Source organism: Ursus maritimus, unplaced genomic scaffold, assembly GCF_017311325.1.
Source record: "Ursus maritimus isolate PB19 unplaced genomic scaffold, ASM1731132v1 scaffold_27, whole genome shotgun sequence".
In the NCBI taxonomy this organism is placed as follows: Eukaryota; Metazoa; Chordata; class Mammalia; order Carnivora; family Ursidae; genus Ursus; species Ursus maritimus.
The window spans coordinates 27181942-27208592 of NW_024425230.1; the positions used below are offsets into that span (position 1 = coordinate 27181942).

At 51.9% G+C, this 26651-nt stretch overlaps 1 protein-coding gene across 1 annotated transcript in view; it reads left to right on the forward strand.

Moving 5' to 3' along the window:
• The window catches only part of TMEM266 (transmembrane protein 266), a 137078-nt gene that overhangs the window by 105286 nt on the left and 5141 nt on the right, over nt 1–26651 (forward strand). Inside the window, exons 8-9 of the mRNA XM_040642938.1 lie at nt 1553–1668; nt 14932–15121. Of these exons, the coding sequence (XP_040498872.1) occupies nt 1553–1668; nt 14932–15121 (306 nt within the window). The remainder of the gene's footprint in view (nt 1–1552; nt 1669–14931; nt 15122–26651) is intronic.

Sequence of the window (26651 nt, forward strand, 5' to 3'; positions counted from 1 at the left end):
CACAGCAGCTAGAGACGCATGTGACCGAAGTTTCTGACAAGTCAGGAAGAGCTGGGTTCTGTGCTTGAGAAGAGCGTGAAGGCCAGAGGCCAGGGTCTGCTCAGGAGTTGATACTGAGACCTCACAGAGCCCGGAGAACTGCCCAAGGGAGGGGCCTGTGGGGCTACCACTGGCTGCAAGATCTGGAGCCCTCCAACCCAAGTCTAGGCTCTCTCTTCTGGGTCGATAGGACTGTCCTTGAGTAGCAGAGACCAGAATAACAGTGACTTAAAGCAGAAGCCTCTTTCTGTCACAGGAAAGTCTGCAGGTCGGTAGTCCCTGCTGACATGGTGCTCTCTGCAGTCGAGATTCCAGGCTCCTCCTATTTGTTGCTCTGCTGTACACCGTCTACTTTCTAAAGTCCCCCCATGGTCCAGGGTGGCTGCTGCAGGGCCAGCCATCATATCCTCAACTCAGCCACTGGGAAGAAGGAAGAGAGGAAGAAGATAAAGAGGCAAAAGGAAAGCCCCAGCTGCCTTTTCTCTTTAGACATCTTTATTGAGATAGAGTTCACACACCATGAAACACACATTTAGAGTGCACAATTCAGCGGCTTTTAGTATATTCCTAGAGTCATGCAAACATCACCAAAACCTAAGCTTAGAGCTTTTCACCACTTCAAAAAGAAAGCCAGTACCCGTTAGCAGTCACTGCACATGACCCTCCCAGCCCTAAGCAGACGCTGACCTACTTCCTGTCTCTAGATTTACCTCTTCTGGACTTTTCCTATAAATGGGACCACAGGACGTATGTTCTGTTGTGTCTGCCTTCTTTCACTGAGCAGAAGCATCTTCAGGGCTCATCCGTGTGTAGCATGTGTCGGAGTTTCATTCCTTTTTATTGCGCCGTGCTCTTTTGTATGGACGGACCACGTTTTCTTCATCCACCATCAGTTGCGGGACATTTAGTTTGCACTTTTGACTGTTGTGAACATCCATGGCCACGCTTTTGTGTGGAGGTATGTTTTTGTTTCTCTGAGGTGCCTGGGGATGGACCCGCCGAGCCCTGTGGTCACTGTCTTAGCCATCTCAGGAACTGCCCCGCCGTTTTCCAGAGCGGCTGCCCCATGTTACTTTCCCACCAGCAGTGAGTGAGTGAGGCTTCCAGTATTTCCTCTTCCTCATCCCTGCCAGCTCCCGGAAGCTGCCGCATGACACCTGCCCTTGCCTCCCAGGGTCCAGACTGTGGTCTCACAGCTGCCCGCGACTGTGCAGGAGACTCGAAAGTACAGCCCTTGCTCCAGGCAGCTGTGCACGCAGCCAGAATGAAGGGTGCCGTCGCTAGGACAAAGGAGGAAAAAAGAACTCTCGGTCACTGTGGGTTAGGGTTCTAGCCCTCTTATACTGTCTGGGTGCTGTGGGGTGCCTAGACATCCCCCAGCCCCCGCACCCCCTGCTCCTCTAGGAACTGCTCCCGACTTGCACCTGGGGCTGGCTGGCTGCTGGGACCGGCCCCTCCCCAGCTTAAGCCCTGCTACTGTCAAGTTCTTCACGGAGCTGTCTCTGTCTTCCAGCGTACGTCTTGCCGGTGAAGGTGGACATGGAGATGGTCATCCAGCAGTACGAGAAGGCCAAGGTCATCCAGGACGAGCAGCTGGAGAGACTGACGCAGATCTGTCAGGAGCAAGGGGTAACGCCCTGCCCCTTCCGGTTCTGTCCAGGGCCGAGGGCCCCACTGGTGCCTAAAGCTGCAGGAGGCCAGAACTGCAGGGCTCCCAAGGACACGTGGGGAACCTAAGGCCCAGAGAGTGGGAAACCAGTCTCTTAAGGTCACTCCTGCTCAGCCTAGCCAGGCCTGGGCTCAGCACTGACTCCCAGGCCAGGGTGCTTTTTCTTTGCACCACAGCGACCAGTCAGCTCTCCAGCCTGAGCCAGCTGAGTCACCGACTCGGTTCATCAGAGTCTTCTCCACACAGTGGTCTCTAGAACAGGGGACAGCTTCTGTCCGCAGAGGTTGCTGGGCACCACGGTGGGCCAGTCACCAACCGGGACCCCCAGATACCCCCAAAGAGGTGTTAGCAGTTCTCCGTGCCTTCCAGGAGCTGTGGGAAGACACAGAGGTGATGGGCCCTGTAAGGCCATGCTCAGCAGAGCCAAGGGGGCGGACAGCTGGGTCCTGCAGCAAGGCGACAAAGCTCTGTGGAAACACAGCCTCCAGGGAGGGAATGTTCTGGTACCTGGTGTGCAAGGTGGGAATGCCATAGAGGCGACCAGCTAGCAAAGTGGTGGAAAGTGTGGAGGAGGATATATGAAATGACCTATGTGGTCATTCTGGCCTCTTCATTAGATTCTGGGGAGAGCAGGGCTACTGCCCCTTGCTCTATGAGCCACATAAGCTCTGCCCTCCACCCATAGTCCCCAGGGCCAGTCCAGGCATAGAACGTCCCAGCTACTTATCCCACGTGGGGCTGAGCGCTCCTGGCTTGCAGTGCAGTGAGGACGGACTGTCCACCGCATACCTCCTTCATCTCGTACATAAACACTGACGGAGTCAGGTGGAGTCACCTGCCATTCTGACAAGCCCTGTGCCATCCCGTCGCTTCGTTTTGGTTGTGCTATGCCCCATGCCTGAACCCTTGCCCCTTCCCAGCCCTACCTAACCAATTTGTGTAGCCCGCAAGTCCTGGCTTTTCCACTAAACACAGCACCCCCCTCCCGCAGCAGTCACTGCTCCCTTACCCCCCAGCTCTGCCATGGGCCTCCACAGAGCACTGGGCACCCGCTCCTGCGGGCTCTAATTATCTGCACCCGAGACCACTTCTCCCACTGAATGGGACGCTCCCCCAGAGCAGGCCTCCTCTGACTCATGTTTGCCCACAGCCCCACGCCTGTACATGGGAGGTCTCCTGGCTCCTCCACCCCAACCTCTCCTAGCTGGAGGAAGAGCTGGAGGGAGTGGAAATCTGTGGAACGTCACCACAAATTGATCCTTGGAAATGACCCACGGGAACAGGCACACTGAGTCTTGAAAATCATCTCCTTGGAATGTCTGTCAGGGAACCAAATCTTTTTATCTGCTTTGGGAACACCATGGCCTTTCATTTCAGCACAAAATGCTTATGAGTGACGAGGGGACATCAGGGGACACAGCCCTCAGGAGCACATCCTCCATGGGGTCCTGGGTGTGGGGCAGTCTTTACAGGGTTGCAGACCCGGGAAAACCAGTGCTCTAGTCCCTGAGTGGTTGACATCAGCTTCATTCTTACCCGTGCATCTGGCTCGCCAGCACCATCCCGACCTGTGCTGGGCACTGGGGGCACTGTCGTGGAGAGGATTTGGCCCCTACCCCCAGGAGGCTCTGGGTGACTCGAGACTGGCAGGCCCATAAATAAACAGGGGCAGTCTGGTGCATTCATGCTTCAGCCGGGAACAAGTCTGGGGTTCTGCACGCCGGGGGGGTAGGGAAGTGGATGGGTTTTCAGAGGAGCCGACTTTGGGTAGAGCCCTTGGAAAAGGGTGCCAGGCGGAGGGGACAGATGAGGCGTTAGAGTGGGTGTTGTACCAGAGGAGCTCAAGGCCATTCAGGGTATGAGCAGAGAGAGGAAGGAGGAGAATCTGGAGGCAGGCTTGGGAAGGGCCTATGTGGCTGACCTGGGAATTTGGGCTCCACCCCGTAGGGAAGGGGGAGGCTTGGGGTGTTAGAAGCAGGGGTCGAAGGTCTGCTCAGGGTGGAGTTTTTGATGGATCTGTCTGCCTGTGTTGGAGGTGGGATGGGTGAGGGCGAGGAATGGAGATAGGAAGCCTGGGTTGAGAGGCTGTCGCAATCACCCAGGGGAGAGTGGCCTAGGTTTGGGGCAGACAGAGGTCTAGAGGAAGAGGGGAGAGGACAGATGCGGGTGTCATCCAGGACCCCGCTGGAGCTTGGTCAGGCAGCTGTCAGTCTGCTGTCTGATAGGAAAATGAACACTACGCTGCTGCAGCGGGCCACGTGACAGCCGCGGACGGGTGCCACAGCTGCCCTTCATAACCCCACAGCTTCCCAGCCAGCAGGCAGCAAGCTGAGCCTCCCGCAGGCCTCACAGGAATAGCTCGTGCGCCGCGGGGCGCAGAGAAAACCCTCATGGCAACCTCACCCTCAGTGCTTTCCACCAGGACCCCCGTCCTGAGCCCACAGAGACCCCACATGTGGCCTCCTTCCCAGGGGTCCTGGCCAGAGGGAGACTCCCTTGGATTCTGCACAGGAAAGAGCTAATAAATAAAGACAGATTCCCTCTAGGTAGTGACATCTGGAAAAGAGATGAACAGAAACAGACCATTTTAATTTAAAAAACACCTGAAGCCTGTCGTCTTAGTTGAGAAAGGGCCAGCTGGGCTGGAATCCCAACGAGCCACAGGGAAGGCGAGAGGGGGCCCGGTAAGAGCAGAGAGACCAGGACTGCTGCTCCCCCAGAGCTGAGTGGTGCCCACTCCACGTGGACACCTTATTTTCAGTTCTATTTTAGGACCAGTTTTGAGACTTGACTGGGTTACAAATACCTTATAGAAATCAGAGTGCCAGCTCATGACATGTCAGAGACAGCCAAACACTTCGAGAGAATAGCGCCTGGAACGGTTAAGAATAGATTTTAGGAACAGACCTGGGTACAAAGCCAGCTTGGCCACTTATGGGCCTTGTGGCTTTGGTCACTGGTGGGACCTGTGTGGCCCTTGGTTTTCCTAATCTGAAAAAGAGGAGTAGTAATAAAATATTTGAAGGATGGTTGTGAGATGGTGTAGCCTAAAGCCTGACCCATGATGAATGCTGACTATGCCAGCCCACCCCCTCTCCCCCACATACACCCATTTGTTTTACAGATAAGATGACTGAGGAGTGGGTGACTTCCCCAAGAGCTCATGGCTAGCTGAGGGCCTTTAGAGCCAGGAATAGACTCAGGTGTCCTAATGGAACACTGTTCTTTCCCAGCCCACCCTGCTTAGGGTCCTGTTCGATGTCATTTTTTACACATGTCACTTCTCGGTCCTCAGTGAAGGCTGGCCAGATTATGCACCAGGATAGCTTTAAACCACAGCCTAGTGCGGCCCTCGAACAAGCATGGATGCAACTGCACTCAGCTGTCTCCGTGGCATTTCCCAAGAGTCTCTTGCTGCTACCCACCTCCGTGCCACCCCCAACCCCCTTCCAGGTCATTCTAGTCCTTTTTGTCAAAAACTCCTGCTCTCTCTCTCCCTGCTGGAATTCTCAGTTTAATAAAGCAATTTTCACATCAAATTCATATGTGCTACCTAAAACCCTGAAATTTACCGAAGTTCCCATGAAATGTTTAGAAACTCGGTTTAAGTGAAACAATCAATTTGCATTCATCCTGCTCTCTCCCTGAGGTGTATCTGTATAAACATTTCCCAAGACTTTATTCATCTTAGCTCTTTTTTAAAACCAACTTTGTTTTTTAGAATGGTTTTAGATCTATAGAAGAGTTGTAAAGATGGTACAGAGTTCTCATGTACCCCACACCCAATTTCCCCTGTTAACATCTCACATTAGTATCGTGCGTTTGTTACAATTAATGAATCAATATTGGTATGTTATTATTATTAAAGTCCATACATTGTTCCGATTTCCTTAGTTTTTAGCTAATTGTGTTCCGGGATCCCATTGAGGACACCGCATTACATGTGGTTATCATATCTCTTTAGGCTTCTCTTGGCTAATAAAAGTTCCTCAGACTTCTTCTGTTTTTGATGACATTGACCATTTGGAGTACCATTCAGGTATTTTGTAGGCTGGCCTATGACTGGGATTTGTGCGATGTTTTTCTCATGATTAGATTGGAGTTATGGGTTTGGGGGAGGAAGATCATCCCATCCCATCCCATCCCATCCCATCCCATCCCATCCCATCCCATCCCATCCCATCGAGGGTACCTACTGTCAACATGTCTTCTCACCATTGATGTTGACCTCACCTGGCTGAGGTAGTGTTTGTCAGATCTCTGCTCTGTAAAGTTACTCTGTTTTATTCATCTTAGCTTTTTTAGAAAGCTTAAATTGCTTGTCACTGTGACCCTGTAGAGACTCTCGGGTGACATAGTTGGCTGGTTTCTTGCATGAATGTCTTGTACATTTGATCTGTGCCATGTGGCAGTTCCTTTCTTACCACAGGCCACACCCAACATGCCCAGAACCACCTTATGTTATAAATGAAAGGATCCTTAGAGGGCATCTGGCCCAATCCTAGATTCAGCAGATGGGGCTTTCTGAGGCACAGAGAAGGGGAGAGGTGTGCCCAACAGCACACAGCAATTAGGAAAAGAGGATGGAAACAGGTCTCTCAGGGCTCATCGCAGTGCTTCCCCCTAGGCCACACTGGCCTCTGGTCTTTGCGGGGAGACAGGATACAGTGTTTCCCTCATTTCTATCATCTCTTCTGACTGCTGGGCTCACCTCATCCTTAACAGATTTCTCCTGGAAATCTGGGGCCAACAGAGTAGTTGGGCAGCCTTACTTTCCAAAGCCCTGGCTGGCCTTCAGCGGCCTGCTTCCAGATTGTGCGCTTCTGGGATGGAAGCAGATAGCCTCAGACCCTCTGTGGAAGGTTCCTCCCCATTCACTTGTATTTTGCTCTCTGTCTGGATCCTGGCCAGATTTTCTTAGGAGTTCATCTTGCTGGTACACAGACAGATTCCAGAGGCGGGATGCTAGTTATAGTCCTTCGGAGACATGGTGTGAGTTTTTTGTCTCTGTACTGGCTGCTTCAGAAATTAAAGCTGTTTGAGATGCAGTGGTTAAGTCACTGCAATGATAGATTCTTCCAGCTCATCTTAAGAAACCACTTCTGAGGTTTTATGTACAGCTGTGTGCAGGATCTAGCTCTAATTTTGAAACATAGTCTGAAGTCCCCGTTACCTGCTGTTTGCCCTGTAAGCTTTGCCTTTGGCCTAGAGTTAATGGGATCCAGCCTGTTTCACTGTCAAAATGTACTTCTCTTCTCTGCTGGGTCCTGTGGGAAGGATGGAAGGAAGTTAATTTCTCTTTCCTCAGCACCATTCACCCTGAGACCATTAGCAAAAACCCAGGTATCTAGGGTGACTTGAGGCCCAGCCTGCAAGGAGGCCTATGGAGCTCTGTGAACCCCTTAGGACAGCCTTAGGCCTTGGGCCAGCACCTGAATAAAGAGTCCTCTGTGGGGGCAGCCTGGAGGGGTGGAGGGAGTCCGCTTAGACAAGGAGCCAGCAAGCGAGAGTCTAGCCTCTGTTCCACCAATGACTAGTCTCCCCCTTAATCCCTGGGTCTCAGGTTCCTTGTTAGAAAAATGAAGGAAACAAGGTTTATGTCACGAGGACGCTGTAAGGATCAGACTAATTCAAGTAACATAAAAAGTCTGGTCTACTGGAGTCTTTCAGTAAATGTAAAACAAGGGAAAGAGAGCAAGTAAAATAATACTAAATCACTCTTGTGATGGTAGGCACTTAAAGATGCGCTCCCTGTGTTTCAGCTTCCTTTTACCTTCTGGTCAGAGTGGGTAGGCTAGGTATTATTAACCCCGTTATAGATGGAAAGACAACGTCTGGGAGAGGCTGTTGCTTTCCCAGGGTCTCAAAGTTTGTGGTGGAAGGGCTGGGATGGAACTCGGCGTCAGTGTCCGTTTGCCTACACCAGACATAGGGTGTCTGTACAATCACTGCTGGGAGTGACACAAGAAGCTGCATCAAATCCAGAAATCGCAGTGGCCTAACGCAAGAAGAGTCTGTCACTCAAATCACAGCCCAGTGCAGGTTGCCATGGACATTCGGGGATGGGCCACCATTCCCCAGTCACTCTGGCCTCCAGGCTCCTCCTGTTTTGTAGCTGCTGCTTCTAAGTCCTTGGGGCTTTCTCCCTTCAATAGGGGAGAAGCAGAGAAGGGGAGAGTAGAGAATTGTGCGGTTAGCTAGGCTTCTGCCTCCATTTCGTAAGTGGGCCTCAGTTAGACTGTCACACTTGAGGCACCTGAGGCAGACAGAAGTGGTCTGTGTGCCCAAGAGGAAAACAGTCACCTGAAATGAGGCCCATGGGCTCATGACGTTCTCTACCCCTTTCCTTAGTCCCATGGGCACAGTCACATTTAGTAATCCTCCCTGGGTGATGCAGGTCTCCCTGGCGCTTTTCTGGGACAAACAAGATGATAATCTTGACCCCAAGCAACAAGCATTTTTGGTGGTGGTAGGCAGTGGGGGGAGGGGTAGCGTCCTGCTCCACCCCCTCCATCCTCTCCCCCTCCAGCCCCCGCCCCCTCCATCCACTCTACTTTCACGGGCAGGGGGTCATAGTTCACTTGTTAGGTGGTGGGAGGTGACTTGGGGGCCTTGCTCTGCACCCACAGCTCCGTGGTCCTCAGCACCCCTGAGAGAAGGCCCATGGCTGCACAAATTCTCACCTTTGAGGCTGGGCCACCAACTCAGAGAAGGGGCCTCTGTGGCCATCAGGAGATTAGAAACTGCAGAAAAGGAGTCGTACCCTGGTTCTGGGGGTAGTGCTTGATGCTGACTCTTTCCAGAGAGTCCCCTCTTTGTTCCTGCAGAGGCCACAAGTCCCCAGCTCGGCACAATCGCCTTTGTTACCTGGATTATCCAAGATCTCCACCGTGGGAAGGGAAGTGTGTGTGTGTGTGTGTGTGTGTGTGTGTGTGTGTGTGTGTTTAAGCATGGGAAGTGATTTGTAAAACAGCCGGTAGCGTTAATGACAAGCCTATTTAGCTGATAAAATTAGCCATCAGAGGAATAACTTATGTTATCCTTTTGCCATAATTTAAATTTATGGCCAACTACCAGTCATCCTCACAATGGATGGAAAGGGGCCAAGGTTGAATTCAGCTTCCCCTGCTCCTAAATCATTAGTTTGCAACTGTCTCCTGATTTTTATTGTTACCAACAATGGCAAAACTAATGGAAATAAACATTGGACGCCATCCCAATCGCAGATAGGTTTGAAGGCAGGGCATTCTGTGCAGACAGCACTAATAGGATGGAAGAAAATTATTGCTGTTGCATTAGATACCATCGAGCTTCTGGCCGGAGTGTGCATTGATCAGGCCAAGGCTGTGTCAGGTGTGCTCCACAAACCAGACCATTAAAGGCAGAGATGGCCTGGGCGTGCCGGCCCTGCCGCCCCAGGGGTCTGGCCCCACCTGGGCAGGCACTAAAAGCCCAGCCCCAGTGGAAGGGGCCTGACTGTAATGCGCGCTGAGGGCTTCCCTGTGGATCCTGGCCGGTCTGGTCAGGTTATCCCATAGAAATACTTAGCTAATGATGTGCCTTGAGAAGGGCTGTGGCTGCACTTTCATTCTTCCCGAGTCTCAGGATGGTCTTTATTTCCCCCAAGCCAGTTTGCCAGTGGAAAATGTGCTTCATTTGTCCTCAAAGCCCCCATGTGCCTTCACCCCTGGAGGCCCATGCAAGCCCTGGAGAGCCCGAGTGTTTCTTCTTACCTGTTTTCCACAGTTTGACTGCAGAGTGTTGGGGTGGGATTTTGTGTTTATCCTGCTTAGGATTCTGAGTTTCTTGAACTTGTGGATTGATGTTTTTCATTAGATTTGGAAAGTTCTTGGCCACAATTTCTTGACTGATTGCTTCTGTTTCATCCTTCCATCCTCCTTCTGGAGCTCTGGTTGCATGTTAGACCCTTGGATTGTGTGTCCCATCTTAGACCCTCTTCTGTTCACTCATTCTCACTTTTTTTTTCTTTTCTGGCCATAAGTTTCAATATTTGTCTATAGACCTATCCTCAAGTTCAACAGTCTTATCTTCTACTATGTCCAGTCTGCTGCTAAACCCATCCAGTGGAATACTCAGTTTCAGATATTGCAAGTTGAGGTTCTAGAAGTTCCATTGTATTCCTCTTACAGGTTCTGTTTCTCTGCTGAAATGCTACATCCATTCTGTTCATCTTTCCCCCTACTTTAACATATCAATCACAGTTATTTTGAAGTCCTTATCTGCTAACTCAAACAGGACATAGGTCAGCTTCAACGGAAATTCTAAGCAGCCTCAGAATTGCTTTATGTCTTGATAATCAATTGCTTTTTTTTGATTATTTGCATGAATAGTAATTCTTATTGTGTGCCACACACTGTTGATAATGTGTTTTAGAGATTCTGGATTATGTTATCTTTCTATAAAGAGTTGGCCCTCTGGGAATGGGGCATTTCATCAAGGAGCAGGAGGCGGCCCTCAAGACAAGAGCTACCTGTCACTTGTACTTTATTCCGTTCCGACTGGGGTCCCAGAGCCAGCACAGGGCTTGTCATAGACTTAAAGTTCAGCTAGTCCATTTGTTTTATTGAACACACAGTAAAACTGAGGCCCAAAGAGGAAAAGGGACTCACCCCAAGCCCAAGTGAGGGAAGGCGATGGGCTGAGAACTCAGGCTCCTGCCGCCTCCAGCCCTTGCTTTTTCCCCACTTGGGAGCCTCCTGTGCTGTCCTGGCTGCTGTCACCATCTAGCTCTCTGTATTCTGTGCGAGCTCAGTCTCTTCCATCTTGCCCCTGAAGCTTCACCTTGACACAAAGTCTGTGAAGCCAGAAGCCAGAGGCCTGGGTTCTGGGCCCAGCTTCACTTCTGATCCGTCCTGTCGCCTTAGCTTTTCCCCGACCCTGTCTCCCAGGACAGAGGCTCCTTCCCACCCTAGAGCCCCAGTTCACCCACTGACTAATGAGGTCCTGGTATCCTAGCACCCCCGACAGCCCTTCAGTCAGCTGGCGAAGCAGCAGCCAGGCTCGGAGGGTCCCAGCATCCTGCCAGCCCCCTGGAGCTGAGCTGGGCTGAGCCATGAGCCACTGAGCCACCTGCAGTTCCCTGTAAGGAATCCATCATTCCTCCTCAGGGCTGGGGCTGAGCGCATTGGGCTACCCACACCCTCTGGCGCTTGGAGAAGTATGTCCCTCTCCTTCACCCATTCCAATTCATGCCCATGCTGACACTTTGACCTCCTAAACAGTTCCCTTACCCTCTGTCTTCACTGTCTCCAACCCAGTCCAAATTCTGGTCATCAGGCCTGGCTTGCAGAAGTGGCATCCCGGCGGCTAGTCCCACCTCCACCCTGGCCCATCTCCGTCCGGTCCTTCTCTGCTCTGCTGCCAGCACAGCCCTTCCAAAGTGCTCATCTGAATGACTGCAGTGCCTCCTCCAACACTCTGCCCTTCTCTTCAGAAGATTTCAGTGGTTTCTTGTCGCTTTTTTAAAAACAGGCTAACTTTCTTGTAGCATCTTACTGTGGCTAACGGGCTCTGCCTGGTGTGGCCCCTGCTGACCTCCCCAGCCTCTCTCACCTGCCAGTCCTCTGTCTTGCAGACACACCAGGCCTCCCCTGCCACGGTGCCACCCAGTGTCAGCCCTTGAGACTGTCAGGAGAGATTTACTGCAGTGCAGCAGACACTCCCCCCTTATTTGGGGCCACTGAGGAGTCACTTCCAAGCTGGGAGAGGCATTCCATTCCAAAACACGTAACAGAGTTTTAACAAAGCCCTCACCATGCTTTACCTGAATGAGTGAATCCATGCCTGCCTAGGAGAATTCCCATACGCTTGGGGTTCATATCTCTAGCCTAAAACTTGTTTTAATACATGTGCCTATGTCTGCACATGTGAGCTTGGGGCTGGGCAAGCCCTGGCCTCTGGCTGTCTGGCCTGAATTCCAGTGGGACACTCATGGGCAGCTCTGGATCAATTACAAGTTATCAATAATGCATCTGTTCAGAGTGGCCTAGGAGGCCATTAGCTGGGCCTGCTGCCCTGATGAGCTGCCTTGGAGAAACTGGGCTACGTATGCCCATGGGAAGTTCAGATCAGCCTGGGTAAGAGGGGGTCCTAGCCCCAGCAGAGCTCAGGAGGGTTGCCTCATGGGCCCTATGCGACCTCTGAGAACTTGCCGCCAGAGGGGTGGCTTGAACTCTCTCTCCCTGCACAGAAGGCCACCCCATAGTAAGCCAGCCTCACTTTCTCAGCCTCTGCAAACCATAGACCCATTTGAGTACTGGGTTATTGAGGTCCAGAGTCTGAACCTAGACTGAGAGCAGAGTTAGGGCTCAGTGTGTGAGCAAGTATAGGGCTCATGGTGTAACTACGGTTGGGGCTCAGTATGTGACCATGGTCAGAGCTTAGTGTGTGAGCAGGGTCAGGGCTCAGACTTTGTCTCAGCTTTGGGCTAGGATTGGGGCTCAGTCTGAAACCACAGAATTGAGCAAAGCTGATTAGTTTCATTCATTCATTCATTCATTTATTCAACAATGTTTATTGAGTGCCTTCTCTATACCAGGCAGCAAAACAGACAAGACCCCTGCTCTTACAGGGACTATATTTTATTAAGGGCTGAAGGGTAGCAGTGGTGGGCTGGAGCTCTCACTCCTGAGAGCCAATTAAGTACACTTCGTCCCAGTTCTCCATGACATTGTGTTGGTAGTTCGAAATTGGCCATGTTGGGAGTATTTATACCACAGAGTTTAGCATAAACTACTCAGCAGGCTTTGTTTTGTTTTGTTTTTAACCAGTATACTATCACTGCGGTGAGAGAGAGGGAAAACCAACAGTCCTTAAAGAAAATGGTGGAGTGACCACACATATTTTTCTGATCTCCTTTCCCAAACTCCACTAAAATGATAACTTAAAAACCATAAACACATAAGAATTAAGAGAGTGTCTCTGTAAAGCCTGTCCATAAGGACAGAGAGGATAGAGATTTCAGTGGATTTGAAGAAAATGGACAGCGGACGAGAAAGGGGTGACACATCTACCAGACTGGAGAACTTATAACTCAAGCGTCTGCAGAGGATAGTGAGGGAGATGGGCTAATTCTCCCCCTCAGAACCCCTGAGAGTTTGGGAGGAAGGGGGTGAACAGGACACTGGCAAAAGGGAGAGGGGTTGGCTAAATGCCTGTACACACAATATTTGAGCCCCATAGGCCCCCTCCCAATTCTGCACAGCCAGAAGACCACGCACCCCCACCCTACAAGAATCATAGAGGTTTGTTCTCTGGAGAAACTGAGCCAGAGAGCTCTGCAGGTGGGCCCTCGGTTAGGCAGGGGCCTGGGGAGAGGTGCAGGGCTGAAACCAATGATTCAGTGAAAATCCTTCCAGTGCAATGGTGGGACCCTCTGTCCCATTCCCCTGCCCTGCTCCCAGCATAGAGGCAGCCAAAGACTGATGAGCTCTCTGAAAACCTGATTGGTCCCGGAGACAAAATCTGTGGACACTAACATTGGGAGGTTGCCCCGATGTCAGTCTGCTGCCTGGTGACCCTAATGTTAGTGAACGCTTTAACTGTGCATTTAACGGACACCAAAAGAAAAATGGTAAAATATTAAAATAGGTTTTAAAATATCAGTACAATGCAGAGAATTCAAACAGGCTAGTGTGACAAAGTACCTGGGTGGCTGCCTTCGGTGGGGGGTCAGGTCTGAGATAGGCAGGGCCAGACCATGTACCTGCTTTGTAAGTCAAGGGTAGGGAGTTGGGTTTTCTACCAGCTGAAGTCTGTAGACAAGGGGGGGGGGGTGACATGATCTGATCTAGGTTTGCGAGAATCCGTCTGATTCCTATTGGAGAATAGATGGTAAAAGGCTGTCCAGGTGGTGGAGGGGGGTGGACAGGCTTGGGGTAGCACTTGGAGGTGGAACGGGACTTGGGGACAGATTGGATGGTGGGGGAGGGAAAGCAAGGAAGCAAGGGAGGTGATTACATTTTTGGCTCCAGCTAAAATGAGATGAAACCACCTGAGGAGCAAGTTTTTGGGTACAGTGAAGAGTCCTATTCTGACCAGGTCGAGTTTGTGATTCCCATAACCCAATTCCGCGTTGCTGTCAGGAGTTGGAGGTGTGCAGCTAACTTTACAGGGAGGGGTCAGGACTGGACAGGGAGCATCATGGGCAAGTAGGTAATTTAGGTAGGGATCCCAGGCACTGGGCCTCCCTGGGACCCGTCTCACCCCACACCTGCTTCAAGCCTTTGGGGGTTTGCCCGGAGATTGTGCACAGCCATGCAATGTGTACTTGGGACACTAGGTGGCAGTGAAAGCTCTCCTTGCTGCTGAGCCCACAGCCAGGCCCTTCAATGTCAGGCCCAAAATTTGTCTTGGCCCAGATGGCCCAGAAAGGTCCCAGATTGTAAACAGCCGTTTCAGCCACAAACCCAAGAGGCATCTGGGAACCTCTTTAAAAATCTTTTCACAACAACAACAACAAAATTAGCCAAAATCAAAAACGTGTGCTGTGTTTTACAAAGCCCTTAGTTAGCACTCAAGTCCTCAAAGAGATCCAGGGGGCGAGAACCCCTATAATACAGCGGAGGGAACCGAGGCCGCAGGGCCAGAAAGCTACAGAGCGGGAAATAGAGCCCAGTGCTTTCTGAACGCCTCCTAGAAGAGGGGAGTGGGTGTTGCGGGAAGACAAATGGACGGTGGACAGACCGCCCAGTGAGCACATGATGCTAGGATGGGCTCCCAAGGCTGGTTGGGCTGGCGCTGGATGTCCCCGGACCTGCGGTCTGCCATTCAGCACCCATGTAAGACACCTGAATAAGGCTTCACTTTGACAAGCACCACCTGGGTCGCACATTTAGGCAAGGAACTAGAACAAGATTCAAACCCAGGTTTTCCGACCCCTCCTTCAGTACCCTTCCCACAGACCACAGCTGTGTTTCCTCTCACGGCCATTTTGTCTTCACAATGCGGCCAGACTACACAGGACTCCAGAAATGAGACACAGGAACACACTTTATTACTTGGAGAAGGCTCCAGAAACGTCAAAGGCTCTTGCGATCAGTGTCTTTGGAGATTTGTAAGGACCGCCCCACCCCCTGCGGATGCTCAGCGCACGCCTCCCGCCCCCACCCCGGCCCCAAGGCTCAGGCTCCCGCACCCCGCCCGCCCCCGCGCCCCCCGCGCCCCCCGCGTCCCCACCGCCCACCGCCCCTCTCCTCTTGCAGTTTGAGATCCGGCAGCTGCGGGCGCACCTGGCGCAGCAGGACCTGGACCTGGCTGCGGAGCGCGAGGCGGCGCTGCAGGCCCCTCACGTGCTCAGCCAGCCGCGCAGCCGCTACAAGGTGATGGAGGCCGGCACGTGGGCCGAGGAGACCGCCGCCGAGGGCGTCGTGGAGGAGCTGCAGCCCTCGCCAGGTGAGCCCGCCCGCGGCCCGCCCCGCCCCCACCCAGGGCTCTGCGCCCAGCTGCCCGCCGGCGGGCGCGGCTCCCGGCGGGACTGGGGCGGGGTTCAGATCCGGGCCCCCACCGCGACCTTTCTGAGCCCGGGAGCAAGCGTTTAGCCAAGATGCCTTGACCCAGCCTGGAAATGATCCTAGTGACCTGTACCCATTTCATGCCTGTGGGCCGCGGGCGCGCTTTGCATGCGTTATCTCCCCGGTCCGCAGCGCAACAGGAAGTATGACTTTCCTATTTTACAGATGAAATAAAAGTCGTACAAAGGCGCATCACTAATAAATGGCAGAGCTAGGCTTCAAGCCAGAGACCTGAGACTCTTACTGGACTGCCCAGCCCTCCAAGTCCAGGCCTAGGGCCAGTACAGCCCAGAACCCAAGTCGTGGTGCTGGTAGCAAATTGATAGGCAGGTGATGTTCGTGGAGATGGGAGCACGGGGCATAACCCAGGGCAGAGTACTGTATAGAAGGCCAGCGGTGTCACTTTGGACGGGGGACTTAACCCTCGGAGCCTTGGTTTTAATAGCTAACAAATGGGAACAACTCGGAGCCTTCCTTGCAGAGTTGTTGGGAGGCTCAGGGAAGTGGGTGTAAGTGGCCCTGGAGCTGCAGAACAGTCCCGCAAATGTCAGGGGGTATTGTTTTGTGATGGGGAGAAAACACCCTCACTTGGTGACACAGCTATGTCAGGTTTGGGCCTTCACAGGATTTCGGGAGGCTGTGTTCTAGATGGGCTCAGGCCAGGGATCTCCCTCAACTCAGGAGGATCAGGAGCCAGGCGGGGGGGATCTGCCCCCATTTTAGGGCCCCAAGGGGATCCTGGGAGCCCCCCCCCCCACACACCAGGCACCTTTCTTGTTCATGTCTGAGTCCTTCCTGTCCTACCTTGCACCTGAAAATGTTATCACTAAAATGATGGGTAAGGGGTTATTTCACTTTACCAAGAAATTTTTTAAAATATTGACCTCCCCTAACAATTCAGAACAATTCATCTTTACGTTTTTTACCTAAAGGTAAGGGAACTAAAGTTTATCAAACCTCTCCAAGGGAAGTTTTCACAGTGTGACCCGGTTTAATCCTCACACCTCCTTTGTCTCCTGTGGAGCAGGAAACTCAGAGCCAAAAAGCTCAAGAGAATTTCACAGGGTCACACATTGGAAATGGTGGTGCTGGGCTTGGAACCCAGGCTGTGGGACCTTAAACCCCAGCTTGATCGAGGGCCCACTTCACCTTGCTGTGCCGTGTTCCCCTTGTGAGGACATCCAGGCAGGGCTGGGCAGTTGGGAGGTGGGAGGCCAGAGCCCCGGACTCTGCTACTCCCCAGCTCTAGGACTTGAGGCTTAGTGTTCCCTTCTCTAAAGTGATCTCACAATTCCAACTCTGTCTGCTTCTAAGGAAGTACGAGGAGCTGATGGATGTGAGAAAGCTCTGGAGTAAGGCACTGTGAACAGCTTTTGTGGAGTGGGGTGATTGCTATCATGATCTTCTGAGAAAACTTCAGATCTCAGAATTGTAGAATTTGGGGGCTGGGAGGTACTTCCCTGAGTTCAACTGATCCCATCTAATCCCATCTGAAACTCTTGCCGGCCTCAGCTTACCTCCCAGGGAAGCCCACACCAACCTAACTTCAAATGGCTCTGCCTATTAGAAAGTAATTCTTGGGCGCCTGGGGGGCTCAGTTGGTTGAGAATCTGCCTTTGGCTCAGGTCGTGATCCCAGGATCCTGGGATCAAGTCCCATAACAGGCTCCCTGCTCTGCAGGTGGCCTGCTTCTCCCTCTCCCTCTGCCTGCAGCTCTCCCTGCTTGTGTGCTCTCTTGCTCTGTCAAATAAATAAAATCTTAAAAAAAAAAAAAAGTAATTCTTCAGGGGCGCCTGGTGGCTCGTCAGTTAAGCGTCTGCCTTTGGCTCAGGGTCCTGGGATAGAGCCCCGCATTGGGCTCTCTGCTCAGCGGGGAGTCTGCTTCTCCCTCTCTCTCTCTCTCTCTCTCTGTCCCTCCCTGCCATTCGTGTGTGCACACATGCTCTCTCTTGTAAATAAAATGTTAGAAAGAAAGAAAGAAAGAAAGAAAGAAAGAAAGAAAGAAAGAAAGAAAGAAAGAAAGAAAGAAAGAAACTCTTCAGACTGAGCTGAAGTCTGCCCCCAGGTACTTGGCTGCAGTTTTATGCATTGGTGTGGTAGCCTCCCGGCTGAGGCATCCTTTCATTTTATTTTTTTTATTGAAGTACATTTGACATTCAATGTTATACTAAGGCGCCCTTTGGAGGCTGGCCTCTAAGTGTTCTCTCCTCCAGGGCCTGTCACTGTGCTTCCATACCAGTCCTCGGGGACAAGCTCTCCAGGTTCTCGCTGTAGTGTCCCTCTTTGAACATTCCAACGTGTTGGTTCCTCTTGGAGTGACATCCAGAACAAAACGCCATTCTTGGGGAGCTGCAAGACCAGGGTGGAGTGCTAAGGGGCCGCCCCTGCTTTTTTATTCTGAACCCAAGACCCCTTAGGTGTTGCTAGAAGGCTCCTGAGTCTTGTGGTGGCTGCCCAGCCTGAGCTCCCGCTGACCCAGGCCCACGTGTTCCCCACATGGGCCCCCCGCGGCCCAGCCCTAGGCAGTGGCTTTTTGCCCCACCCCTCAACCGTGCAGCACTTTACATCTATCTGCGCTGGGCTGTGTCTTGTTGGATTCCTCCCCCTTAACACCTTGGCTGTGGCTGCTAGGGCTGCCGCAACGAAGCGCCACCAACGGGGGCTTAGACATCAGTTTACGGGCTCAGCTCTGGAGGCTGGAAGTCTGAGCTCAAGGTCTTGGCAGGGATGGCTCTTCCTGAGGGCGGTGAGGACCTCTCTACTAGCTTCTGGTGCTTTGCTCATAATGCTTGGTGTTGCCTGGCTCCCTCTCCACCTGGCGTTCTCCCTGTGTGTCTGTGTTCACATTTCCTTTTTTATAAAGACCCTGGGCGTACTGGGTTAGGGCCCACCCTACTCCAGTACGACCCTACCTTAACCAATGACTTCCACAGCCTCATTGCCAAGTGAGGTTCCATTCTGAGGTACTGGGGGTTAGGGCACAGATACACAACAATTCACCCCGGAGCAGATGGCATATAGACCCTGATGCTCTCGCTTCCCCAGCGTCACCTCCTCCCACTCTCTTCACCTTCACTTAGGCGAGTGAAGCAGCTTCTAGTTCTGTGAGTTTTCTGGGCAGCTGTGTGGCTTGGAGCTTTTCCGCATGCTGTGCGCTCCCAGCCACCACTCTGTCCTCTCTGGACCTGACAGGAACTCCCGCTAGCCCCCGATCAGTCGTGCTGTGGGGCCGTGAGTGTTTACATGTGTGTCCCCTGAGACTTGTTTATCTCCGGGGCCCGCCCCAGCCTAACCCTCGGCAGGCTCGCCCTAGACCTTGTTGCATGAAATGTCATCTGCAAGCCCATAACTGATCAAAGAACAGAATGAGCCTTGCGGATACCACTTGTTCTCCTGTGGGTCCCTGCAACCCTCTGAGCTCAGGAGCCATGTGGCAGCAGTCCACTCCAGAAACCCATCTTGACTTTCAGCTCCCCAGGCCGGTGTTTGTGGAATCCAGAATACAAGAATATGTTGTAAGAATATTTTTTTTGAAAGCTCTCCAGAAATCAGCAGCTCTTGCCAGCTTGTCTTACTTCCCAAGGGCGGGAGGGACAGCGTCACAGCCTCCAGCTCCTCCCAGGATCTTCCACCCTGATAAGGCAGAGGGAGCCGGAGGAGCCGCTGTGGGCTGCTACTTGCTCTGCCCTCAGTGGTGGGGGCTCCGTGTCGCTCACGGTGCTCTGGAGGCTACAGCTCGCCTGGGGCTGGGCCTGCTTGGTTCTGTTCTCTCTTCGTATGTGCTCACTTGTAAACATCTGAGCTCAGGTGAGCATTTCCAGAACAGCCCACATTCTGTAGCACCTTTCTCATCAGGATCCTTAGCTCTTGAGATAACAGCATGGTCATTATTACTGCCCCTCAGCCAGTGACCTCCAGACCCTTGACACCTGATGCCCCATTTGGGGCCACAGGGAGTCAAGATCTGGGTTTGGAGAGTCTGCAAACAAACTAAGCCTTTAAAATAATCCCACACATTCTAGAGTCCCTGCCTCTCCGCTCCCTCCGTCTGCTGTCTCCATAGTGAGCAACTTCCAGGAGGGAAAGGAGGGAGGCAGAGTAAGAAGGGAAAACGCTGGGGCACACTTGAAGCCCACTCAAGGTAAATATGACCCGCTGTGCGTGACCAGCGAGGATGTCCCGGGGTCTGTGCCGACCCTCCTGGACACTGGGGCGGTGTCTGGTCAAGGCACTCAGGATAGAGATGCCAAACGTGCACCTCTGGGAGCAGCTGCAAATGCCCCTCCCATCTAGTCCTGGATCCCCACTCTGCCCTCCTTTATCTCTCCTGTGACACCCCTACCCCCACAGATGCACACCTGCCAGTACCTTCCCCCCTGCACCTCTTCAGCTTCACCGCCAGCCTCCAGAGCCATCAATAGCAAAGCCAGCGCCTCTGAGGCAGAGGGCAGAAGCGGGGGGTTCGGGGGTGGGGGCTAGCAAGTGGCATGCGTGATTCACAGCCTCCAGTGGGCCAGGGAGACAGGGCATCCCCCAGCTGATTTCTCTTTGACCAGGAGCTGTGTCCGGGGAGGGATTTCCATGACATTAGAAATTACGGCCAGACAAGCCAGGGGTGCTCTGGGCCACTCTGGAGATGGAGAAAGGGCAGCATTTGCTGCTCATGACGACCTTCAGGCCAGTGAGGGCTGGGAACCCCGCCATGTTGCAACAGTGCACAGGCAGTCCAGGCGGTAACCTGCAGAAATGAGCAAGAAGTGACAGGAGCCTCGGGAGGGGGCCTTGCTCACCACGGGAGGGCAGCCCCAAAGGGCGGGAGGGCGGGGGGTTCCTGTGGTTCAACAGTCGCCAGCAGGTCACAGCCAGACAAGGGCCGACCAGCTTCTGTTTAGACTTGCTCTGGCACAAATCATTTTTAAAACCCAGGCTGCAAAGTTCCAGGCTTTGGGGCCTGCCAAGTTCATGGTGCCCCCTGTGTAGTCATTAATACTTCCCTCCCAAATTTATTAGTCTTGAAACTTGCCCATAATTTATGAATTACAGCCACCGGGGGGAGTGCCACAGTGCTCACCGTATATCACAGCGAACCCCGGCGTCCGTCTGTGCTGCACCAGCGCTCACAGAATGCCCCCCAGGGGTGCCCCCGGCCGGCCGGTCTGGGCTTACCCCTGCCAAGCAGAGCTGGCACCGGCAAGGACCCTTAGCGGGGAGAGTCCCATGTGCCGCGGAGACCAGCTGGGGTTTCTGCCACCGCTGGCCTCCTCAAGTTCCTCAAAAAATTAAAAATAGAACTTCCATAGAATTCCTCTTTGGGGTATTTACCCAAAGTAAACAAAAACACTAATTTGAGAAGAGGCACCCCACATTCATTACAGCATTATTCATAGTAGCCAATACATGGCAACAACGTGAGTGTCCAGTGACGGACGGGTGAAGAAGATGGGGCATATACACAGAGTGGAATATTACTGGGGGGCACTGAGGACCCGGAGAAGCTCCAGAGCTGTAGAGCTAGACCTGGGGGGTCCTCACACGAAATAGTGAGGCAGCTGACGGGCAGAGGGGTCCGGTGATACTAAGGAAGGGACGCGAGGGGAAAACTCAGGGCTGGGGTTGAATCTCAGCTCAGCCTCGAACATGTGACTGCAGCTCTCTGAGCAGGACTGGCTCCATGGCTGGTAACCCCGGTGGTCACACAGGGCCTTGAACTTGGTTCAGGGCTCTGCTGTCACCCTCTTGAAATTCTTAGTGCTTTTTTTTTTTTAATTGACATGTAATTGACATATAACATATTACTTTCAGGTGTACTATGTAATGATCTGATATTTATATATATATTGCAACATGATCATAATAAATCTAATTAACATCTATCAGTATATATAGTTACAAAATGTTTTTCTTGTGATGAGATTTAGCAACTTTCAAATATGGAATATGTTACTATTAACTATAATCACCATGCAATACATCATATCTCCACAATTTATCTTATAACAAAATTTGTACCTTTTGATCCCCTTCACCCATTTCTCCCAGCCCCCACCTCTAGAACTACCAGTGTGTTCCCTGTATCTGTGAGCTCTGAGTTTCTTGTTTTGTTTTTAGATTCCACATAGGTGAGCTCATACAGTAGTTGTCTTTCTCTGCCTGACTTATTTCACTTAGCGTCATGCCCTCCAGGGCCATCCATGTTGCAAATGGCGGGATTGCTTTCTTTTTTTATGGCTGGATAATATTCCAGTGTGTGTGTGTGTGTGTGTGTGTGTGTGTGTGTGTGTGGACACATATATACCACATCTTCATCCATCCACCACTGGACACTCACGTTGTTGCCATGTATTGGCTACTATGAATAACGCTGTAATGAATGTGGGGGTGCCTCTTCTCAAGTTAGTGTTTTTATTTACTTTGGATAAATACCCCAAAGTGGAAATCTATGGAAGTTCTTTTTTTAATTTTTTGAGGAACCGCCATACTGTTTTCTATAGTGGTTGCAGCAATTTGCATTCCACCAACAGTGCATGAGTGTTTCTTTTCTCCACATCTTCGCCAACACTTGTTGTTTCTTATGTTTTCAGTTTTAGCCATTCTGACAGGTGTGAGGTGATACCCCATTGTGGTTTTCATTTGTATTTCCCTGATGATGAGTGATGGTGGAGCATTTTTTCATGTGTCTGTTGGCCATCTGTATGTCTTCTGTGAAAAAAATGTCTATTCAGATCCTATGCCCATTTTTTAATTGGTTTGGTCCTTTGGGCTCTTGAGCTGTATAAATTCTTTATACATCGTGGATATTAGCCCCTTATAATATGATGTGCAAATATCTTCTGCCATTCAATAGGTTGCCTTTTCATTTTGTTGACGGTTTCCTTTGCTGTGCGGAAGCTTTTTAGTTTGATGTAGTCCCCACTTGTTTATTTTTACTTTTATTGCCTTTGCTTTTGGTGTCAAATCCAAAAAAATCACTGCCAAGACCAATGTCAAGATGGTGATAGCCTATGTTTTCTTATGGTTTCAGGTCTCACATTTAGGTCTTTAATCTGTTTTGAGTTAATTTTTGTGTATGATGTAACATACTGGTCCAGTTTCATTCTTTTGCATGTGGCTGTCCAGTTTTCCCAACACCATTATTGAAGAGACTGTCCTTTCCCAATTATATATTCTTCGCTCCTTTGTCATAAATAGTTTGACCATATATGCATGGGTTTATTTCTGGACCTTCATGTGTTTTGAACAAGGGACCCCACAATTATGATGCTGGTCCTGTCTCTGAGCCCCAGTTTTTCCAAAATAAGATTAGTAGCAGAAGCATATCTTCTCTGGGAAAGATGGGCAGTTTTTCCAAAATAAGATTAGTAGCAGAAGCATATCTTCTCTGGGAAAGATGGGGCTTTCGGTCATAGGCGCCGCTTTCATGCATGGCACACAGCAGGCGCTCTCCTTCTGTGAGGGCTGCCAACTCATGGAGGAGCAAATAGGAGTTAGGGAGCAGGAGCCCCGAACCAAGAATCAGGACTTTCTTCCCTCTGGGCATTGGGGCCTGTGTCTGGACAGGATGTGGGGTCCTGGCACCCCACCCCACAGCAGGGCTCCTCACCCCCTCCAGGAGCCACAGCTGACTCACACCCTTTCTCTCAACCTCTGCCTTGCCAGGCAGGTTGGGGCTCTGCCCAAGAGGCAAACACACACAAGGAGCGTTGCCATGACCAGTACTGGAAGGGCTTGGGGCGGATTAGTCGGGATGCATTTGCAGAATGCTTTCAGCCCAGGAGGAAAGGCGCCAGCAGCCAAGAGCAGCTGCAGCAGCTGCCACAGAAGATTCCAGACTTTGGGGTCGGGAGGGAGCACCGGGGACCGGGGATTCAGAGAGCTGAGGGGAAGCCCTGCTAGACTTGACATTCGTTATCTCAGTAGATCTTACAGCTCACCAGCATGTGGTGTTCCTTCTCCCCACTTCACCTGGGAGGAAGCTGAGGCTCACAGTGCCTAGGGATCTGCCTGAGACCACGAGGCGGCCACTTTGTCCTGCAGCTTGTGTTTGTCCTGAGCTCAGTCCTCAGTGCGGGGTGGTTCTTTCATGGTCCCAGGGCACCTTGGGGCTGAATCAAGACAAACCCTGGGACAGCGATTATTCTTAGGTGGAAAGTGGACAGACCCCCTGTGGAGGCTACATGGTGGCCTGTTCCTCTCCACAAGCCTCTGTGCCTGCCTCCCCTGCTTTCCCTCAGGCTCCCAGGCACCCAATAGTCACTCGTGTCCAGGCAGGTACCAGTGACCAGGAGCGAGGCTTTGTGCCGAAGGATGACAGAGCCTCGCAGAGGGTGAGGCGGATGGTGCCTCTGACCCAGACACAGTCATCTGTCCAGTCAGCACTATTCCATGGAGGCTGGCATATGCCAAGCCCTGCGCTAAGCGCAAGGGAGATGCTGAGTAATATGTGGCCCCTGCCCTCAGAGGCTCTCGGCCCCTGTGTGGGTGGAGACAACCGCAGCCCAAGTGGTCTGTTCTGGAGAAGAGGGCCTGCCTGAGGTAGAGAGCAGGGAGGGAGGGCCAGCGTCAGCATTGCTAGAGGAGTCTGGGCAGGCCTTGCTTTCAGATTTGTCTGCTTTTTTTTTTTTAAAGATTTTATTTATTTATTTGTCAGAAAGAGAAAGCACAAGCAAGGTGAGCGACACGCAGAGGGAGAGGAGGGACCCTGGGATCATGACCTGAGCCGAAGCCAGATGCTTAACCGACTGAGCCCCCCAGGAGTCCCCCAGATTTGTGTCTTAAAGCTCATTCTGAGGCCCCTGTGTGGGTCCAGGGTTTTTAGTAGAAGGAGCAAATGCAGACTGGACAGACCTCCAGTGGCCACCTGGGTGGGACCTAGGTTCGGTGTCACACATACCCACCGAGCTAGCAGTCCTGCTCATTAAACCCACAGGGGTGACAAGAGTCCAAGGGGGAAAGCATGAGGTCTGATCTATGTCTGGATCACTAGTCCCTTGACTAGTCACAGGCTTGGTAGGAGTTGGGTTGTTGGTAAGGAAAGAGAAAGCACCGTGAAGTGACCAGGGCCCCAGCCTGGGCGGGCAAGGAAACCATTCAGTGTGGAGGGAGAAACCGAGTTCTGTTGTGGACATGTTGTGTCAGAGGTGGTTGGAAGTCCTGCAGGAGAAGTTGTCTTGTTGGCCAGATCAGCTGAAAGTTCAGGAGAGACATGAGGCTACAGTTCACCTAGCCTAGGTGGTTTTTCCGATGGCATGGATGAAGATGTGGCATCCTCCGTCAACACCAAGAGACCAGGAAGATCTATTCCCTGACCCGAACCAAGATTAAGAGTGCTCCCCAGCACGCTGCCATCTCTACTGAAACCAGCAAGCTGAGTTTGCCTGGGATAAGGAACACGGAGTCCTCCGTGCGGGTGACACAGCCAAGTGTGGTAAGAGCTTGGCCTGCCCCGCCGCTGCACAGAAGCCCTGGGTGGCTCGTGAGTCAGCGGAGTAGGGCGGTTGCTGTACCCACCGGGAAGGTCTTGGGCTGCATGAAGGAAGTGATCTCCAGATCTTGGAAGGACCAGGCCACTGAGTCATCCCAGCCTCGCAGGGCAGTAGTGAGGATTAAAGAAGCATGGCGTGTGCCGAACCCAAGGTGTGGTGCTTTGAAGCCTCCGTGAATGCCAGCTGCCTCCCTTCCCCTCCTCCACCCATGTTGGTCATGTCTGTAGCCCACAGGGAGGCCTTCAGAGTGGAGGCTGGAAAACTGGGGAGGGGTGGGAAATGGACAGTGGTTTTCCAGAAGAGACTTCTCAGGAGGGCTTTCTAAGTGTCAGAAGATCTGTCACATAGACGGTGAAGAGCAATGGGCTTAGCCCTGGTACCTGTGAAGACAGGACCACGGTCTGCAAGACTGGATTAAATGGAGATTGGCTGTTTGACCAAGGCATGACACCCTGGGGAGGCCCTGACCGTGCTCCGTGGAGGCAGGGAGTCCTGACCTCGGTACCGGGCATGGGGTGGGGCACACTGTGATTCTACTGAGCACAGGTGAACAGGAAGCTGCCCACAGCTGGTTATCTGAGCTGCTCAACAGAGAGGTGGGCACTCCCTTCCCCAGGTATGCAGGCCATGGCGGAGAGCCCCCCACACTGCTCTCTCCCCTCTTGGAGCTTCAGAGCTGGCAGCCGTGTTGGGAGCCCGCCAGCCCAGCCACATCGTGATCGGCAAGAGCCTCCCTAGCCCCTGGTGGTACAGATGAAGAAACTGAGGCCCAGGAAGGGGATGTGACCTGCTCAAGCTCTCATGGCAGCAGCACGCACAGGACAAGAACTACGATCTGGGGTTTTTTGTTTTTGTTTTTTTTTTTTAAAGATTTTATTTATTTATTCAACAGAGACAGAGACAGCCAGCGAGAGAGGGAACACAAGCAGGGGGAGTGGGAGAGGAAGAAGCAGGCTCATAGCGGAGGAGCCTGATGTGGGGCTCGATCCCACAACACCGGGATCACGCCCTGAGCCAAAGGCAGATGCTTAACCGCTGTGCCACCCAGGCGCCCCTTGTTTTTGTTTTTTAAATAAGATTTGCGGTGTCCCTTTTTATATATTTTTTTTAATTGAAGTACAGTTGACACGCAATGTTACATTAGTTTGAGGTGTACAACAGTGATTTTACAAGTTTGTATGTTATGCTGTGCTCACAAGTGTGGCTACCATCTGTCACCACACTATCACAATATTACCGACTGCATTCCCCACGCTTGTACCCTTTATTCCTGTGACTTACTCATTCCATGACCAGAAGCCCGCAGCTCCCACTCCCCTTCGCCCGTTTTGCCCATCCCCCGCCTCCTCCCATCTCTGTATGTATGAGTCTGTTTCTGCTTTTTGTTTGTTTATTCCTTTGTTTTCTAGATCCCACATGTAAGTGAAGTGATATGGCATTTGTCTTCCTCTGACTTAGCATAATACCCTCTAGGTCCATCCATGTTGCGTCAAATGGCATGATCTCATCCTGTTTTATGACCAGTATTCCAGTGTGTGTGTGTGTGTGTGTGTGTGTGTGTGTGTGTGTGTACGTACCACATCTTTATCCATTCATCTGTTGCTGGACACTCAGGTTGCTTCCATAACTTGGCTGTTGTAAATAATGCTGCTGTAAACATAGGGGTGCATGTATCTTTTCCAATTACTGTTTTCATTTTCTCTGGGTAAATACCCAGTGGTGAAATTGTAAGGTAGCTCTATTTTTAACTTTCTGAGGAACCTCCATACTGTTTTCCACAGTGGCTGCACCAGCTTGCATTCCCACCAACAGTGCACGAGGGTTCCTCTTTCTCCACATTCTTGCCAACACCTGTTGTTTCCTGTGCTGTTGACTTTAGCCGTTCTGACAGGTGTGAGGTGACATCTCATTGTCGTTTTGATTTGTGTG